Source organism: Eurosta solidaginis, chromosome 1 (genome assembly GCF_040869045.1).
Source record: "Eurosta solidaginis isolate ZX-2024a chromosome 1, ASM4086904v1, whole genome shotgun sequence".
NCBI lineage: Eukaryota > Metazoa > Arthropoda > Insecta > Diptera > Tephritidae > Eurosta > Eurosta solidaginis.
Genome location: NC_090319.1, coordinates 125,001,795 through 125,020,436, shown reverse-complemented (window position 1 = coordinate 125,020,436; position 18,642 = coordinate 125,001,795). Strand labels below are relative to the sequence as shown.

At 40.5% G+C, this 18,642-nt stretch overlaps 1 protein-coding gene across 2 annotated transcripts in view; it reads right to left on the bottom strand.

Moving 5' to 3' along the window:
• Positions 1-3,454: 3,454 nt before the first annotated feature.
• Positions 3,455-18,642, bottom strand: part of Mvl (Malvolio) — a 1,196,163-nt gene continuing 1,180,975 nt past the window's right edge. Inside the window, exon 12 of one of the 2 annotated variants that reach the window (XM_067759818.1) lies at positions 3,455-4,204. In XM_067759818.1, the coding sequence (XP_067615919.1) occupies positions 4,180-4,204 (25 nt within the window). In that variant the 3' untranslated portion in view covers positions 3,455-4,179. The remainder of the gene's footprint in view (positions 4,205-18,642) is intronic. The other variant, XM_067759816.1, reaches the window with a different exon arrangement.

Here is an 18,642-nt window from a genome sequence, read left to right as displayed (position 1 = left end):
CGATGTTCCAGGTGCATGCCCTCAATACATTGTCCTTCAAACGTTTGCCAATATTTATCCGAGGCTTGTTGTTATATTTCATTGGAGTATGGTTTCACGTGGCGGGTCCCAAGCCCAGCGCACAACCCGCTCAGCGGGGGTGAAAACATTACTTTCACGTTTATATAGTGAGCCGCTTGCTCCAAGACAGACGCCCGCTTGCAGCCGCACCTAGAGGTGTACAGACGCTGCCAATGAGATCTCCCTCGGCTAGCCCTTAAACGGTTTATGTCAGTGTGGCCTAGTCAGGTTGTCGCCTTCTCACATTAGCTCGCCCAGAGGATACTTGGTCGCAAGCGACCGGCAGTAGTGAGCTGCTTGAACCGCATGCAAAAGAATCGCTGTGGCCATTCCCAGGTGAATGGCGGTCAGAAGCTTTCCCCACTTTCGTGGACTTCTACACACGGCTCCACCCACCCTTTATCAAATATATCCTATAAATAGATTTTTTCGATATTTTAATACCTAATGGGGCCATTACCTTCGCGTAGATAGCAATACCTTCAGAACGGCTAATAGAGCAGTGAGGAAATCTGATGCGTGTTTAAATTTTAAATAATCAATTAGTTAATTCCAAGTACATGGTTTGCCTTAAATTGAAAGATTGCGCTCCATCTTTATAATTTTAAATCCCAAATTCTTTTACAAGAGCTATTGTTAAAGTTTTTTAGTCAAAATTCAACAAGACTATGTCCGTATTAAAGGAAAATTGCCTTCTATTTTTTGGTCCATTTATATAAAGGTAGTCCTTAAAATTTTTGTATCATCTTTTTATTTTCAATTTTTAGTACTGCCTACAAAAAGGCAATTGCAAATTTGATTACTAATTTAAGTAATTCCTAAGTGAAAATTCTTATCTTTATTTATTTGTTCAAAATAGCAATATTTAAGAGAATTAGTGGAATTTTCGCTGACAACACTGGCAAAAACAACAAAATTCCACCTCGAATCATAACATGAGAATTTCATCTTCTTTGTCAGCTACTTAATTTGCACAGCTGAAAATCGTGGTGAAATTCGCATACGCCTGAAAATCTAAAAGAATCGTGGTGAAAGTCGCGTACGCCTAAAAGTATGCAAGGACGTACATTGCGTTGGACCTTCAACGAGGTGGAATTCTACAACGCTTGCAACACTCAGGAGGCTAGCCATGAAGGTATGACCTAATCTTCTAAATAGTTCGACTTGTGCGTTACGTAGCTCAAATTTTTTGATCAAACATTGCACTGTCACCGAGTATTAAACTACATTTCAGGTTTCAAATCTCTAGATATCCAGGAAGTTAGTTAAAAATCGATTGTAAGATTCCCAATTTAAAAATAATTTTCTCAATATCTCGATCCATGCGCCACCTTGCGGAATTTTTTTGATAAAATATTGCATTGCCACCGGGTTCTGACTTACGGCCTAAGTTTCATGTCCGTAGCTAATCGGGAAATTACACGAAAATCGATTGCAAGATTCCCCCCGTTTTTAAAGGATTTGCAGTTATCTTGACTAGCACGCCACCTAGCGGAATTTTGTTTTCTATAAATTATATTGTCACTAGGCCTCTAAGTAAGTGTCAAGTTTCAAGTCTCTAGATAACCGGGAAGTTAGTTAAAAATGGATTGAAAAATTCCCAAATTAAAATTTGCTTTCTTACTATCTCGATCCGCGTGCCACCTAGCGAATTTTTTTTTTGATCAAATGTTGCATTGTTACCGGGTTCTGGCCCACGGGCCAAGTTTCAAGTCTCTAGCTCACCGGCAAGTTACTCAAAAATCGATCGCAAGATTCCCCTCGTTTTTCAGGGATTTGTAGTTATCTCAATTAGCACGCCACCTAGGGGAACTTTGTTTTCTATAAATTGTATTGTCACCTGGTCTCGAACTATGTGCTAAGTTACAAGTCTCTAGGTAACCGGGAAGTTAGTTAAAAATGGCTTGAAAGATTCCCAAATTAAAATCAATGTTCCTAATATCCCAATCTATGTGCCACTAGCGGAATTTCTTTGATAAAGTATTGCATTGTCATCGGGTTCTGACTTATGGCTAAAGTTTCATACCTCCAGCTCACCGGGAAGTTACTCAAAAATCGATTGGAAGATTCCTCTCATTTTTACAGGATTTGTAGTTATCTCACTTAGCGCGCCACCTAGCGGAATTTTGTTTTCTGTAAATTGTAGTGTCACCAAGCCTCGAACCGTGTGCGGTCTGTAGGCCACCGAGAAGTTAGGTAAAAATGGATTGAAAAATTCCCAAATCAAAATTAATTTTCTTAATATCTCGATCCCTGCGCCACCTAGCGAAATTTGTTTGACCAATTATTGCATTGTCACCGGGTTCTGACTCACGGCCCAAGTTTCAAGTCTCTCCCTGCGTTTTTTCAGGGATTTTCGTTTATCTCGATTCGTCTGCCACCTGGCGGCATTTTGTTTTCCACGAGTTGTATTGCCATCGACTCGCAAACTTTGTGCTAAATTTCAAGTCTCTGGATCACCGAGAAGTTAGTTAAAAATCGATCGCAACATTTCCATTTTAAAATAAATTTTCTGTATATCTCGATCCGCGCACCACCTAGCGAATTTTTTTTTCACTTGCATTGTAATGTCCCCCAGATCTGAACTATGTTCACAGTATCAAGTGTCTAGCTCAACGGGAAGTTACCGAAAAAAGATTTTCCGTGGGTAAAAAATTCGTACGGAAATGAGGGGACAAACCTGAAAGGGACTTAGTGACGCAAAATACAACTTTAGAAAAAACTTTGTAAAATGGGTGTGTATTAAGTAGAACAAAATGGAAAAGTTCTGCAGGGCGAAATTAAGACCCCTTGGAATAATGGCAGGAATACTGTTCGCGGTATTAGGTATATAAATAAATTGGCGGTACCCGACAGATGATGTTGTGGGTCACCCTGGTCCACATTTTTGGAGATATCTCGAAAACGCACTCACATATACAACTAAGGGCCAAAGTAAAAAAAAATTTTTTTTGAACCCTAGGGGTGTGCCTGATTGCAAATTGGGAATTATACTCCCGAAGGGTATGTATTCCGAATTGATGGGTACAACTTTCTTTCAATTAATTCAGGGGTTTTATTAACAATAACAACTTATGAACTAACAAAGGAAGATGTAATGAATTACATTTAAAGTAAATCAATTTCAATGATGAAAGTTAAACTAGGTAACTATCGACTTAAGAAAATGTTCGAATTCATGAATAGGTAACAATTTAGGTAAATGAAAAAAAATATATAAACGATGATTTATGTTGCTGTATATAGCTATATATGTGCATTAGCGAACCTATGCCCATATATATGTATATATATCGGAGTCACAGGGATGGAACCGGGAGTTTTGGGATTTGGGAAAAATGTACAAAATATATAGATTTGAAATGAGATACTTATGGCGTTGGCTTAGATATGCTGACGCTGAAGATGTATCCTCTGGCCTTTGTCTTCTTGATGCGACGGCGATGATTTGCTCAAAATAATACTTCGTTGACTGACTTGGATGTGTCCTCGACGATGGTAGTTGATGAAAGAGGTCGAAAATTTAGTGACAATAGACTATATACTATGCAACACTGGAAGCAATTCCAATGTCACATTCGAAGTTCCAATTATAGCAGGGATGCTTGTAAAGGATTTTTTGCAAGGATGCATGGGTGCATGAACGCAAGTCACGCGAAGACGAACGTAAGTCACTTAAACACGCCGGCCCCGTTGCACTGGTGCAAGTTGTGTTCGCATTTTCTGGAGCAGCGAGATGGCACGGTCTAGTTGGATCACAAGTCGTGGATCCGGAATTGCTACACCTTGTTTAGCGGCTTCCTCTTCGGCGATGGTGGGGCGATGCAAGATGGTGTGATGCCATTGATTGAAGATCTTACATTTCATCTCCGATGTACAGTCTCGCACATGGCTGTGCGTACGAGCCAAACAGTTCGGACAGTACTTGAAATAGCGTACTGTTTCCCGGCGCTCCTTCAACCCCAGTGCACAGAACTGCTTACAAAAGCGTAGCGAATGGAACCTGTAGCACACAAGGCAGAGGTGTGCATCTAAATTTCGCCGTGGGCGAGACGGATTGGAGAAGTCCGAACTGCCGCGACCAGAAACGATACGCGAGGTACGTGGTGAAACCCCGCCTCAGCCGGGACGGCCAACTCGGTGCCTGTAAATGAGATGAAATTTAGTAAAGGATCTTGATAGACTTATGTATGTATGTATGTATGTATGTATGTATGTATGTATTTATTTGAAAATTTGTTCCTAGCACAACAATTTTAACAAATTATTTAACAGTGCTAGTCATGAATAGCATGAGCTATAAAAATTGAACATTTATAATAATAATAAATTAGATTAATCAAATTAAATTAAATATAACGGACAATAGTGAAATATTTATGTATGTAAATGTAAATCTTAAAACTAAAGAAGAGTAGTTAATAAATATTAAAAGACAGCAGTAGTGATGATAACCTTTGGCTGGTTATAGATTGAATAGTATTTAACAAATAAAGAAAGAAGACACAGAGAAAGGAAAAGGACTTAGAAATGAACATTTTAATAACAACAATTTGAGATCCAGTTTAAGAGTCGTTAAAAAATGATGTTAGCTCTTTTCTGAAGTGCAGAGCATTACTTAAGAGTCGAAGACTAGTAGGTAGCGAGTTCCAAAGACGTATTACAGTAACAAAGAATTGGCGCTCAGAGGTTAGCGAGCGGTATCTGATGTGCTTAAGAAGAAGCACCGATCTTGATGATTGCAGAAAAATAAGCTTACGATATAGATAGTCAGGTTCCTTCGTGTGTATCAATTTATGGAGGAAGGACAGTGTTTTGACTTTTAAAAGATTTTCGAAAGAAATGTTTAGCAACCTTTCAGCATGTTGATATACGTGGTCAAATCTTTTCAACCAATAAACATATCTAGCAATGTTGTTGTAAACAACATTTAGTTTGTTCTTGCACAGATAGTCACAGTTTGAGTAAATCACACAACCATGGAGTAGCGTAGGTATTAAGTACGCTTTAGCCAGAAGTAGTCTTATGTGCAAAGGCGTGAAATACTGTGTTAACCATAGTGTACGAAGCATTCCATACACTTTCCCAACCGTTCTAAAAATATGGTCTTTCCATGTCAATGTTTTGTTAAAAATTACACCTAAGTTTTTCGCCGTATCTACGTATTCTATAACGGAATTGTCGAACACTACATTCTCTAAATCATTAGTGGGAAAAGACCTTCTATGAATAACAATACATTTTGACTTATTCGGGTTTATACATAAGCCATTCATAGCAGCCCATGAAAATATTTGATTCAAATCGTGGTTTAAGTTACTTATGCACAAGTTAGTTTGATCACGAGGACAACACGTAAACAACTGCACATCATCGGCGTAGATATGAACATTACAATACTTAAGGACATCGGGTAAGTCATTGATGTACAGAACAAATAACAGAGGATCCAGGATAGTGCCATGAGGGACGCCTCTTAAGACATGAAGGAAGTCAGACTTTTCACCATCTATACATACTGCTTGAGTCCTATCGCCAAGATATGATCTTATAAGGGCAACTGCATGATCAGAGAAGTTAAATAGGTTTTCCAGCTTCCTACAGAGCAGAGTGTGGTCTACAGAATCGAAAGCTTTGGAGTGGTCAAGAAGTGTTAAGAAGGCAATGTAACTTTCATCCACTCGCTCACGAATTTCTTCTGTCACAGATAATAGTGCCGTTGTACAGCTCCGCTTTGACCTGAAACCGGACTGACTGTCTGACAGGAGCTTGTATTCATATACATATGATACGATTTGTCCATGTAGAATACGTTCAACGACCTTAGAGAGGAAAGGGAGTATGGCTATTGGTCGATACTCATTATTTTGTTTACGGATTGGAATAACTTTTGCAGCTTTCCAGTATATTGGGAAGACACCGGTCGTCAAAATTGAGTTGACCAAGTAAGTAATGTGGGGAAGGATTTTGGGAAGAATGACTTTTAAAAACTTTGAACAAATACCATCAAGCCCCATTGCGTTAGACTTCACAAAATATGGCTTGGACAACATCACAATTATCGACACAAAAAAACTCGAAAGGGCTAGTGTTAACATTAACACGCACGTAATAGTTATCAATACACACATTGTCGGCTGAGTTTGGTAGTCTTACAAAAGTATTGTTTATTTCGTTGATGTCGACATCAGGGGGATGAGACAGGTCACTTTTGGGCTTACCAATTCCTATTTGTTTGATTTTGTTCCACTTTTCTTTTATATTCAAAGCAGAACTAAACTTATACTTAAAATAATTTGCCTTGGCCAGCCTTATGGCTTTGTTTGCAGTAAGCCGAGCTGTTTTAAAGCAGCTATGCGCTTCGACTGTTTTGTACCTTTTCCACCGTGAGTAGGCTTGGTTACGAAGGTGGATAAGGTGTTTTAATGTAGCATTGAACCAAGGGCTATTCTTGTATTTAGGTGTTTTTATTTTTAGTGGAACGTGATCATCGAATAACTTATTTATATTATCCTGCAGAAACTTTGTCTGGTCATCAACCGATGTTAACGTACGAATCAAGCTCCATTCAACCGACTCAACGGACACAGCAAGGGAATAATAATCTATACTTCTGTAATCGCGATACGCGAACGAACTTGGCCTACATGATGTTTGGAAGTTGTAGTTTAGGAATATCAGGTCGTGTTTTGAGAAGCAGGAGGCGGATAGTTGCGTGTAGTGAATCATTTTATGAAGATCATTGACAAAAAATAAATCTAATAGAGAAGAGTTAGTATTTGTGAAATGTGTTGGTATAGCACAGTTTGTGGGAAAAAGTCCCAGAGATTCCATGCTTTGTTTAAAGTGACATCAACCAGTATGTTACTATTAAAATCTCCAGCGGTGATAATATTGTCATAGTCTAATAGTAACGATTGAAGAAATTCAATAAACGCTGAAAAATCTACTAGTCGATTCGGTCTATATGCACAGCCGATAAGAAGCCTACTATTATTATCAGAAAACATATGAACAAACACATATTCCACAGGATCACCTGGACTAGAACAACAACACAATTTACAGGACATACTACTTTTTACATATATCGCAACAGCATCACCATGACCACTTCTATCAACTCTGAAAAGTTGGTATCCATTTATCTTCACCATATCATTTCTATGAAACGAAGAAAACCATGTTTCTGAAACACATATGACATCAATATCGGAGCCTTCTGACAGAAACCTCAACTCGTCAAGCTTTTTATAAAGGCTTTGCGCATTGATATGAATAACTTTCAGCCCGTTGGCTTTTTTGCTGACTATGCGCAACAAAGTAGATAGACAGTCTTTGGAACCCGGGGACTCATTATCGGATACCAACATTATAAAAATAATTAAGTGAATGATTTACACTGAATTTGGCTAACAACATAATTAATGATTTTGTGATGTTGTAGGTGGAGAAAAAGACAGAGAAGGAATAGATTAGAAGAGAGCAAAGAGAAAAATTTATTAGCAGGGGGCTGTTAGTTAAGCCTTTGGTGGCCCTCCAGGGCGTTGCTCGCAACTAACGTGTCGTCTTCACGAAAGGAAATATTGTTTTCCGAGTCGTGACTCTCGAGAAAACTCAGGCTGGGGACTGCTTCGGGTCGGTCGCCGATTTTTCGCTTTATATGCACCATACCCCGCATTGTGAACACCGATAAAACCTTTTTCCTCTTCTTTAGATGGATCGCAGCCTTGAAGATCTCATAGTTGTTTTTGGTCAGCGATGCATTAACAAAGATAGGCTCATTGGAATTTATTCCCACATGCACGAGTCGCAGCCCTTTGGTGTTGATGTGGCGCCTGAAGCTCGCAATCGTTTTCAACAGCGTATTTCGGTCCGCGGGTGTGCAAAATTTAATGATAACGGCCGGATCAACCGTACCGTGGGGTAGTTTGCGTTTCGGCCGAAAAACACTTTTTAGGGGGGGTGGCTGTAAGTTTAGCGTGAAGCAGAGGTGGTGGAAAATCTTTTGTAAGTTTTCCCCTTCCTCGAAGGGAATCCCATGAACTCGGACGTCGCACGCAGCAATTTGGAGTTCTTGCTTAGATATAAAGTTTTCCTGCTTACATACTCTCTGTTTTAGTGTGGCTATTTCATTTTCGAGCTAGGTGTATAAATAGATATGATAGGGGTGGCTTTCAGCTTTGCGTGGGTATCTCTGGTTGAATAGGAAGCCGATAAAGTTTAACGATAGGTCTAGTTATGATTCCCTGTTGAGTTCGTATTTCGGCCATTCCCACTTTCCCGTCTGAACTCTGATAGATCTTCTCGACGCGGCCTAATCGCCATTCGTTTGGGGGAAGGAGTTCGTTTTTAATAACGACAAACTTCCCGATGGATAGATTTTTCTATGGAACTTTCCATTATATCTTTGGTGTAACTCCTTAAGATACTCATCTTTCCAACGCTGACTGAATTGTTGGTGCAATAATTTAAGTTTCTCCCAACGGTTTTGAAGTGACAAATTGTCGATGTGGGGTTCTGGTGTGGAGAAGAGGGCCGCCTCTTAAGAAATTACCCGGTGTTAGGGCTAAAAGCTCTTGGGGATCGCTAGACATGGGTGAAAGTGGTCGAGAGTTTAAGACGACTTCTATTCGCGCAAGGACGGTTGCAAGCTCTTCGAAGGTGAATTTATGGCTTCCTGCAACTCGCTTGAAATGTTGTTTGAAACACTTGACGCCGGCCTCCCAGAGGCCGCCCATGTAGGGAACGTTAGGAGGTAGAAGTCTCCATTCGAAGTCATGTATACAGTACTTGGCGCCGACGAAGTTCTTCCCATTATCCGAAAAGACACACTGGGGCAGGCCGCGTTTTCCGACGAATCTAGCGAAGGTAGCTTGGATTGCTTTAGTGGAGAGATCCGAGCAAGGTTCTAGGTGGATGGCCTTGGTTGAAAAACAGACGTAACCTTTAAGAACAGGTGAGTTTCGCAGTGGTGATGATTTTGAATCGAAGGGACCTGCAAAGTCAATTCCGGTATAGATAAATGGGAGGGAAAAGTTGGATCGTTCTGGTGGTAGAGCAGCCATGATCTGTAAACGTGAATTTTGTTTGAAGATAGTGCATGTTTTACAACTCCGTATGCAACTTTTCACTTTTGACTTAAGTCTGAGTATAAAGTATTCCTGCCTCGCGGTCCTGATCATAAATTTGTGTTCGGCATGCATCAATAAGTTGTGCAAAAACTGGATGAACCGGTAACAGAGCCGTGAGTCCTCCGGAATGATGATTGGGTGCTTTTCGCGATCGGGGATAAAGGAATTTGCCAACCGGCAGTTTACTCGAAGGAGTTGATCTTGATCTAAGAGAGGGTTCAAAGTCAGCAGTGAGCTTTTATTGGAAATTGGTTATTTATTAGTTAGATTGCTATACTCTTTGGGATAATGTCTTTCTTGGGCGAGCTTTATAAGTCGCACTTTTACTCAACGGATTTCCTTTTGAGTTAGGACTACTGTTTCGTACCTGGTTTTGGAAGTGGACTGTATTGGATTTTATTTGATACGATGGATGAAGCGAAACATACAGGCTATAACTAGCTAGGCTTTGGGCCAAGAAGAGAAACGACCGAGAATGTCTGACTCAGTTTCCGTGGAATGAAAGAATTCTACTTTGCGTTCTTCGAGAGAAGCCACCTCTTTTGGGTGTGATGTTGGCCATTGTTCTGGTGGCTTCAAAAGCCACGTTGGTCCATCACCAGAGTGATTTATTTAGTAGGTCTTGCGGACGGCAACCCCTTGTACCCAGGTCAGCAGGATTGTGATTCGTGGATAGGTGTCGCCATTTGATATTTCCGACATTTTGAATGATTTGCGAAGTGCAATTAGCTACGTATACTTTCCACGTACAAGGAGGTTTTTCTAACCAGGAAAGGACTATGGAAGAATCTGACCATAAAAAGATTTCCGAATCTCCTAGAGGAAGTTGCTTTGTAACATTTTTGATACATTTCGATATCAAAACGGCACCACACAGCTCTAAGCGTGAGAGGCTTACGGTTTGAAGCGGTGCTACTTTAGTTTTGGAGAAAAGTAGATGTGAAGCTATGGTATTACTCTTATCAGTTCTTATATAGATGGATGCGCAAAATGCCTTTTCGGAGGCATCAGAAAATCCGTGAATCTGAATTTTATGACTTGGTGTGAATTCCGCCCACCTAGGGATTTGTATTTCTCCTATACTGGGAAGATCCGAAATAAACTGATTCCATTTTTGAAGCGAATGTGGTTTTACGCATTCGTCCCATCCAGTTCCCTCTAGCCATATTTGCTGCAGAAGTATTTTGGCTTGAATTATAATGGGCGATAGCCACCCTGCGGGGTCAAAAAGTTTCGATACCGAAGATAGGATTTGCCTTTTCGTTGCCTCTGTAGCTATTGGAATGGTTTCCGTGGAATATGAAAAGGAATCATTTAAAGCATTCCACTGGATGCCGAGAGTTTTGGTGTAGCTTGAGGAATCAATCTTGAGAAAATCGGAATCTAGTAGACCTTTGGTTGGTATACCTCGTAGAAGTTCAGAATGATTAGCAATTATTTTCTTTAAAGGGAACCCAGCTGAATTAAGGCATTGAATGAGTTCAGATTGAGCCAATAGACAACCTTGAAGGTCGTGTCCCTAACTTAGGGATTGATTTTTTATACGTATGAACGGAAGCTAGCAATATGGTGGGTTTAGCGCTGGCGCAAGCAGCAAGTTTCGCACCCAAAGGTAAGAATTTGCGAAAGAAATGTGTACCCAGCGAGTGACGCTGGCGAGAATATGTATATATGTATGTTTCCTTCCGTTATTCGGTGAAACTGATACAACTACATACATACATATATACATTTACCGTTTCAAAAAACGGTAACTGAAAATTCGCACATTCTTTGTCACAATAAATTGGCAAAAACTTACGTGCTTTGGGGCATACTACTTTCAAAAAGATCCCTCGTTGGGCGTAGGTGCTCCAGAAACGCCTATTCCTTGGATTTTCCCTTTTATATTAGGTGCTCCCCCGTTGGACGCAGCAGATTTTTGCGGTGGCGCCTTTATGGTATTCCCTCGTTGGGCAGCGCAGCTTTATTTCGCTTGTGTTCTTTTTGTTGTATTACTTTGAACTTTTAGTTGCTTTACCTAACAACTTTAATTTTTACTTCAATTTAAAACTTTTTGTTAAATTTACTTTTTTACATAAACTGTTTAAATTGCACTTTTTAGTTAACTTTTTGGTTTTAGTTTTTTCTGCTGCTGCTTCCCGCGAAGGCTGCCAATTGAAAGAAGAAGATATTTTTGACCATTGCAAAGTCAAAGTGGGGTAGTGTTGGAAATTGTATTATTTTCCATGAATTCGAACATATGGTGTTGCCATTCAAATTTGGCTCGCAAGAACCATGTTGAACACTAGGGGTGTGCCTGATTGCGAATTGAGAATTATACTCACGCAGGGTATGTATTCCGAATTGATGGGTACAACTTCCTTTCAATTAATTCAGGGTTTTTATTAGCAATAACAACTTATGAACTAACAAAGGAAGATGTAATGAATTAAATTTAAAGTAAATCAATTTCAATGATGAAAGTTAAACAAGGTAACTATCGACTTAAGAAAATGTTCGAATTCATGAATAGGTATCAATTTAGGTAAATGAAAAAATATATAAACGATGATTTATGTTGCTGTATATAGCTATATATGTGCATTAGCGAACCTATGCCCTTATATATATGTATATATATCGGAGTCACAGGGATGGAACCGGGAGTTTTTGGATTTGGGAAAAATGTACAAAATATATAGATTTGAAATGAGATACTTATCGCGTTTGCTTAGATGTGCTGACGCTGAAGATGTATCCGCTGGCCTTTGTCGTCTTGGTGTGACGGCGATGATTTGCTCAAAATAATAATTCGTTGACTGACTTTGATGTGTCCTCAATGATGGTAGTTGAAGAAAGTGGTCGAAAATTAAGTGACAATAGACTATATACTATGCAACACTGGAAGAAATTCCAATGTCGCATTCGAAGTTCCAATTACAGCAGGGATGCTTGTAAAGGAATTTTTTGCAGGGACGCATGGGTGCATGAACGAAAGTCACGCGAAGACTTTAAGTGACGTAAAAAAAAAAAAATTTTAACAACGTGACATCAGGACCGACAAGGCGACAGCTGCTTCGATTAAACCTTGTAAATATCTTCAAAGCCTTTTCTCCCGGGAGTGGGATTTGAACCCGCTCTCCTACGATGGTTGAATTGTTACAAATGCATTCAGCTACGTCTTGGGATAAAGTTTACAGCAACTAAGGCACGACGTGGCTGAATGCGTTTGTAACACTTCAACCCGGGAGAAAAAGCTTTGAAGAGGTTTACAAGGTATAATCGAAACAGTTGTCGCCTTGTCCGTCCTGATGTTCCGTTCTATAAAATGTTCCCAAATTATTAAATAAAAATTATAAATTAACAAGTAAGGAAGGCTAAGTTCGGGTGTAACCGAACATTACATACTCAGCTGAGAGCTTTGGAGACAAAATAAGGGAAAATCACCATGTAGGAAAATGAACCTAGGGTAACCCTGGAATGTGTTTGTATGACATGTGTATCAAATGGAAGGTATTAAATAGTATTTTAAGAGGGTGTAGGCCATAGTTCTATGGGTGGACGCCATTTAGGGATATCGCCATAAAGGTGGACCAGGGGTGACTCTATAATGTGTTTGTACGATATGGGTATCAAATGAAAGGTGTTAATGAGTACTTTAAAATGGCGTGGGCTTTAGTTCTAGAGGTGGACGCCTTTTCGAGATATCGCCATAAAGGTGGACCAGGGGTGACTCTATAATGTGTTTGTACGATATGGGTATCAAATGAAACGTGTTAATGACTATTTTAAATGGGCGTGGGCCTTAGTTCTATAGGTGGACGCCTTTTCGAGATATCGCCATAAAGGTGGACCAGAGGTGGCTCTAAATTTGTTTGTACGATGATATGGGTATCAAATGAAAGGTGTTAATGAGTATTTTAAAAGGGAGTGGGCCTTAGTTCTATAGGTGGGCGCTTTTTCGAGATATCGCGATAAAGGTGGACCAGGGGCGACTCCATAATTTGTTTGTAAGATATGGGCATCAAATGAAAGGTGTTAATGAGTACTTTAAAAGGGCGTGGGCCTTAGTTCTATAGGTGGACGCCTTTTCGAGATATCGCCATAAAGGTGAACCAAGGGTGACTCTAGAATGCGTTTGTATAATATGGGTATCAAACGAAATGTGTTAATGAGTATTTTAAAAGGGAGTGGGCCTTAGTTCTATAGGTGGACGCCTTTTCGAGATATCGCCAGAAACGTGGACTAGGGGTGACTCTAGAATGCGTTTGTACAATATGGGTATCAAACGAAAGGTGTTAATGAGTATTTTAAAAGGGAGTGGGCCTTAGTTCTATACGTGGACGCCGTTTCGAGATATCGCCATAAAGGTGGACCACCGTGACTATAGAATTTGTTTGTACGATACGGGTATCAAATGAAAGGTGTTAATGAATATTTTAAAAGAGAGTAGGCCTTAGTTCTATAGGTGGACGCCTTTTAGAGATATCGTCATAAAGGTGGACCAGGGGTGACTCTACAATTTGTTTGTAGGATATGGGTATCAAAGGAAAGGTGTTAATGAGTATTTTAAAACGACGTTGGCCTTAGTTCTATAGCTGGACGCCTTTTCGAGATATCGCCATGAAGGTGGACCAGGGGTGACTCTAGAATGCGTTTCTACAATATGGGTATCAAATGAAAACTCTTAATGAGTATTTTAAAAGGGAGTGGGCCTTAGTTCTATAGGTGGACGCCTTTTCGAGATATCGCCAAAAAGGTGGACCAGCGTGACTCTAGAATTTGTTTGTACGATATGGGTATCAAACGAAAGGTGTTAATGAGAATTTTAAAAGGGCGCGGGCCTTAGTTCTATAGATGGGCGCCTTTTCGAGATATCGCCATAAAGGTGGACCAGGGGTGATTCTAGAATATGTTTGTAAGATATGGGTATCAAATGAATGGTGTTAATGAGTATTTTAAAAGGGCGTGGGCCTTAGTTATATAGGTGGACGCCTTTTTTGAGGTATGGACATAAAGGTGGACCAGGGGTGACTCTAGAGTTTGTTTGTAAGGTATGGGTATCAAACGAAAGGTTTTAATGAATATTTTAAAAGGGAGTGTGCCTTAGTTCTATAGGTGGACGCCTTTTCGAGATATCGCCATAAATGTGGACCAGCGTGTCTCTAGAATTTGTTTGTACGATATGGGTATCAAAGGAAAGGTGTTAATGAGTATTTTAAAAGGGCGTGGGCCCTAGTTCTATAGGTGGACGCCTTTTCGAGATATCGCCATAAAGGTGGACCAGGGGTGACTCTAGAATGCGTTTCTACAATATGGGTATCAAACGAAAGGTGCTAATGAGCATTTTAAAAGGGAGTGGGCCTTAGTTCTATGGGTGGACGCCTTTTCGAGATATCGCCAAAAAGGTGGACCAGCGTGACTCTAGAATTTGCTTGTACGATATGGGTATCAAATGAAAGGTGTTAATGAGAATTTTAAAAGGGCGCGGGCCTTAATTCTATAGATGGACGCCTTTTCGAGATATCGCCATAAAGGTGGACCAGGAGTGACTCTAGAATGCGTTTGTACAATATGGGTATCAAACGAAAAGTGTTAATGAGTATTTTAAAAGGGAGTGGGCCTTAGTTCTATAGGTGGACGCCTTGTCGAGATATCGCCATAAAGGTGGACCAGGGGTGACTCTAGAATGCGTTTGTACAATATGGGTATCAAACGAAAGGTGTTAACGAGTATTTTAAAAGGGAGTGGGCCTTAGTTCTATAGGTGGACGCCTTTTCGAGATATCGCCAAAAAGGTGGACCAGCGTGACTCTAGAATTTGCTTGTACGATATGGGTATCAAATGAAAGGTGTTAATGAGAATTTTAAAAGGGCGCGGGCCTTAGCTCTATAGATGGACGCCTTTTCGAGATATCGCCATAAAGGTGGACCAGGAGTGACTCTAGAATGCGTTTGTACAATATGGGTATCAAACGAAAAGTGTTAATGAGTATTTTAAAAGGGAGTGGGCCTTAGTTCTATAGGTGGACGCCTTTTCGAGATATCGCCAAAAAGGTGGACCAGCGTGACTCTAGAATTTGTTTGTACGATATTGGTATCAAACGAAAGGTGTTAATGAGAATTTTAAAAGGGCGCGGGCCTTAGTTTTATAGATGGACGCCTTTTCGAGATATCGCCATAAAGGTGGACCAGGGGTGATTCTAGAATATGTTTGTAAGATATGGGTATCAAATGAATGGTGTTAATGAGTATTTTAAAAGGGCGTGGGCCTTAGTTCTATAGGTGGACGCCTTTTCGAGATATCGCCAAAAAGTAGGCCCAGCGTGACTCTAGAATTTGTTTGTACAATATGGGTATCAAACGAAAGGTGTTAATGAGTATTTTAAAAGGGAGTGGGCCTTAGTTCTATAGGTGGACACCGGTTCGAGATATTGCCATAAAGGTGGACGAGCGTTACTATAGAATTTGTTTGTACGATATTGGTATCAAATGAAAGGTGTTAATGAGTATTTTAAAAGGTGGACCAGGGGTTACTCTAGAATTTGTTTGTAAGATATGGATATCAAATGAAAGGTATTAATTATTTTAAAAGCGCGTGGGTCTTAGTTCTATAGGTGGACGCCTTTTCGAGATATCGTCATAAAGGTGTACCTGGGGTGACTCTAGAATTTGTTTGTACGATATTGGTATCAATTGAAAGGTGTTAATGAATATTTTAAAAGAGAGTGGGCCTTTGTTCTATAGATGGACGCCTTTTCGAGATATCGCCATAAAGGTGGACCAGGGGTTACTCTAGAGTTTGCTTGTAAGGTATGGGTATCAAACGAAAGGTTTTAATGAATATTTTAAAAGGGAGTGTGCCTTAGTTCTATAGGTGGACGCCTTTTCGAGATATCGCCATAAATGTGGACCAGCGTGTCCCTAGAATTTGTTTTTACGATAAGGGTATCAAAGGAAAGGTATTAATGAGTATTTTAAAACGGCGTGGGCCTTAGTTCTATAGGTGGACGCCTTTTCGAGATATCGCCATAAAGGTGGACCAGGGGTGACTCTAAAATGCGTTTCTACAATATGGGTATCAAATGAAAAGTCTTAATGAGTATTTTAAAAGGGAGTGGGCCTTAGTTCTATAGGTGGACGCCTTTTCGAGATATCGCCATAAAGGTGGACCAGTTGTGACTCTAGAATGCGTTTTAACAATATGGGTATCAAACGAAAGGTGTTAACGAGTATTTTAAAAGGGAGTGGGCCTTCGTTCTATAGGTGGACGCCTTTTCGAGATATCGCCATAAAGGTGGACCAGGGGTGACTCTAGAATTTGTTTGTACGATATGGGTATCAAATGAAAGGTGTTAATGAGAATTTTAAAAGGGCGCGGGCCTTAGTTCTATAGATGGACGCCTTTTCGAGATATCGCCATAAAGGTGGACCAGGGGTGACTCTAGAATGCGTTTGTCCAATATGGGTATCAAACGAAAGGTGCTAACGAGTATTTTAAAAGGGAGTGGGCCTTAGTTCTATAGATGGACGCCTTTTCGAGGTATGGACATAAAGGTGGACCAGGGGTGACTCCAGAGTTTGTTTTTAAGGTATGGGTATCAAACGAAAGCTTTTAGTGAATATTTTAAAAGGGAGTGTGCCTTAGTTCTATAGGTGGACGCCTTTTTGAGATATCGCCATAAATGTGGACCCGCGTGTCTCTAGAATTTGTTTGTACGATATGGGTATCAAAGGAAAGGTGTTAATGAGTATTTTAAAAGGGCGTGGGCCTTAGATCTATAGGTGGACGCCTTTTCGAGATATCGCCATAAAGGTGGACCAGGGGTGACTCTACAATGCGTTTCTACAAAATGGGTATCAAATGAAAAGTCTTAATGAGTATTTTAAAAGGGAGTGGGCCTTAGTTCTATAGGTGGACGCCTTTTCGAGATATCGCCATAAAGGTGGACCAGTTGTGACTCTAGAATGCGTTTGAACAATATGGGTATCAAACGAAAGGTGTTAACGAGTATTTTAAAAGGGAGTGGGCCTTCGTTCTATAGGTGGACGCCTTTTCGAGATATCGCCATAAAGGTGGACCAGGGGTGACTCTAGAATTTGTTTGTACGATATGGGTATCAAATGAAAGGTGTTAATGAGTATTTTAAAAGGGAGTGGGCCTTAGTTTTATAGGTGGACGCCTTTTCGAGATATCGCCATAAAGGTGGACCAGGAGTGACTCTAGAATGCGTTTGTACAATATGGGTATCAAACGAGGTGGACGCCTTGTCGAGATATCGCCATAAAGGTGAGCCAGGGGTGACTCTAGAATGCGTTTGTACAATATGGGCATCAAGCGAAAGGTGTTAACGAGTATTTTAAAAGGGAGTGCGCCTTAGTTCTATAGGTGGACGCCTTTTCGAGATATCGCCATAAAGGTGGACCAGGGGTGACTCTAGAATGCGTTTGTACAATATGGGCATCAAGCGAAAGGTGTTAACGAGTATTTTAAAAGGGAGTGCGCCTTAGTTCTATAGGTGGACGCCTTGTCGAGATATCGCCATAAAGGTGAGCCAGGGGTGACTCTAGAATGCGTTTGTACAATATGGGCATCAAGCGAAAGGTGTTACCGAGTATTTTAAAAGGGAGTGCGCCTTAGTTCTATAGGTGGACGCCTTTTCGAGATATCGCCATAAAGGTGGACCAGGGGTGACTCTAGAATTTGTTTGTTCAATATGGGTATCAAACGAAAGGTGCTAATGAGCATTTTAAAAGGGAGTGGGCCTTAGTTCTATAGGTGGACACCGGTTCGAGATATCGCCATAAAGGTGGACCAGCGTGACTATAGAATTTGTTTGTACGATATGGGTATCAAATGAAAGGTGCTAATGAGTATTTTAAAAGGTGGACCAGCGTGACTCTAGAATTTGCTTGTACGATATGGATATCAAATGAAAGGTGTGAATGAGAATTTTGAAAGGGCGTGGGCCTTAGATCTATAGGTGGACGCCTTTTCGAGATATCGCCATAAAGGTGGACCAGGGGTGACTCTAGAATGCGTTTCTACAATATGGGTATCAAATGGAAAGTCTTAATGAGTATTTTAAAAGGGAGTAGGCCTTAGTTCTATAGGTGGACGCCTTTTCGAGATATCGCCATAAAGGTGGACCAGGGGTGACTCTAGAATGCGTTTGTACAATATGGGCATCAAGCGAAAGGTGTTAACGAGTATTTTAAAAGGGAGTGCGCCTTAGTTCTATAGGTGGACGCCTTTTCGAGATATCGCCATAAAGGTGGACCAGGGGTGACTCTAGAATGCGTTTGTACAATATGGGTATCAAACGAAAGGTGCTAATGAGTATTTTAAAAGGGAGTGGGCCTTAGTTCTATAGGTGGACGCCTTTTCGAGATATCGCCATAAAGGTGGACCAGGGGTGACTCTAGAATGCGTTTGTACAATATGGGTATCAAACGAAAGGTGCTAA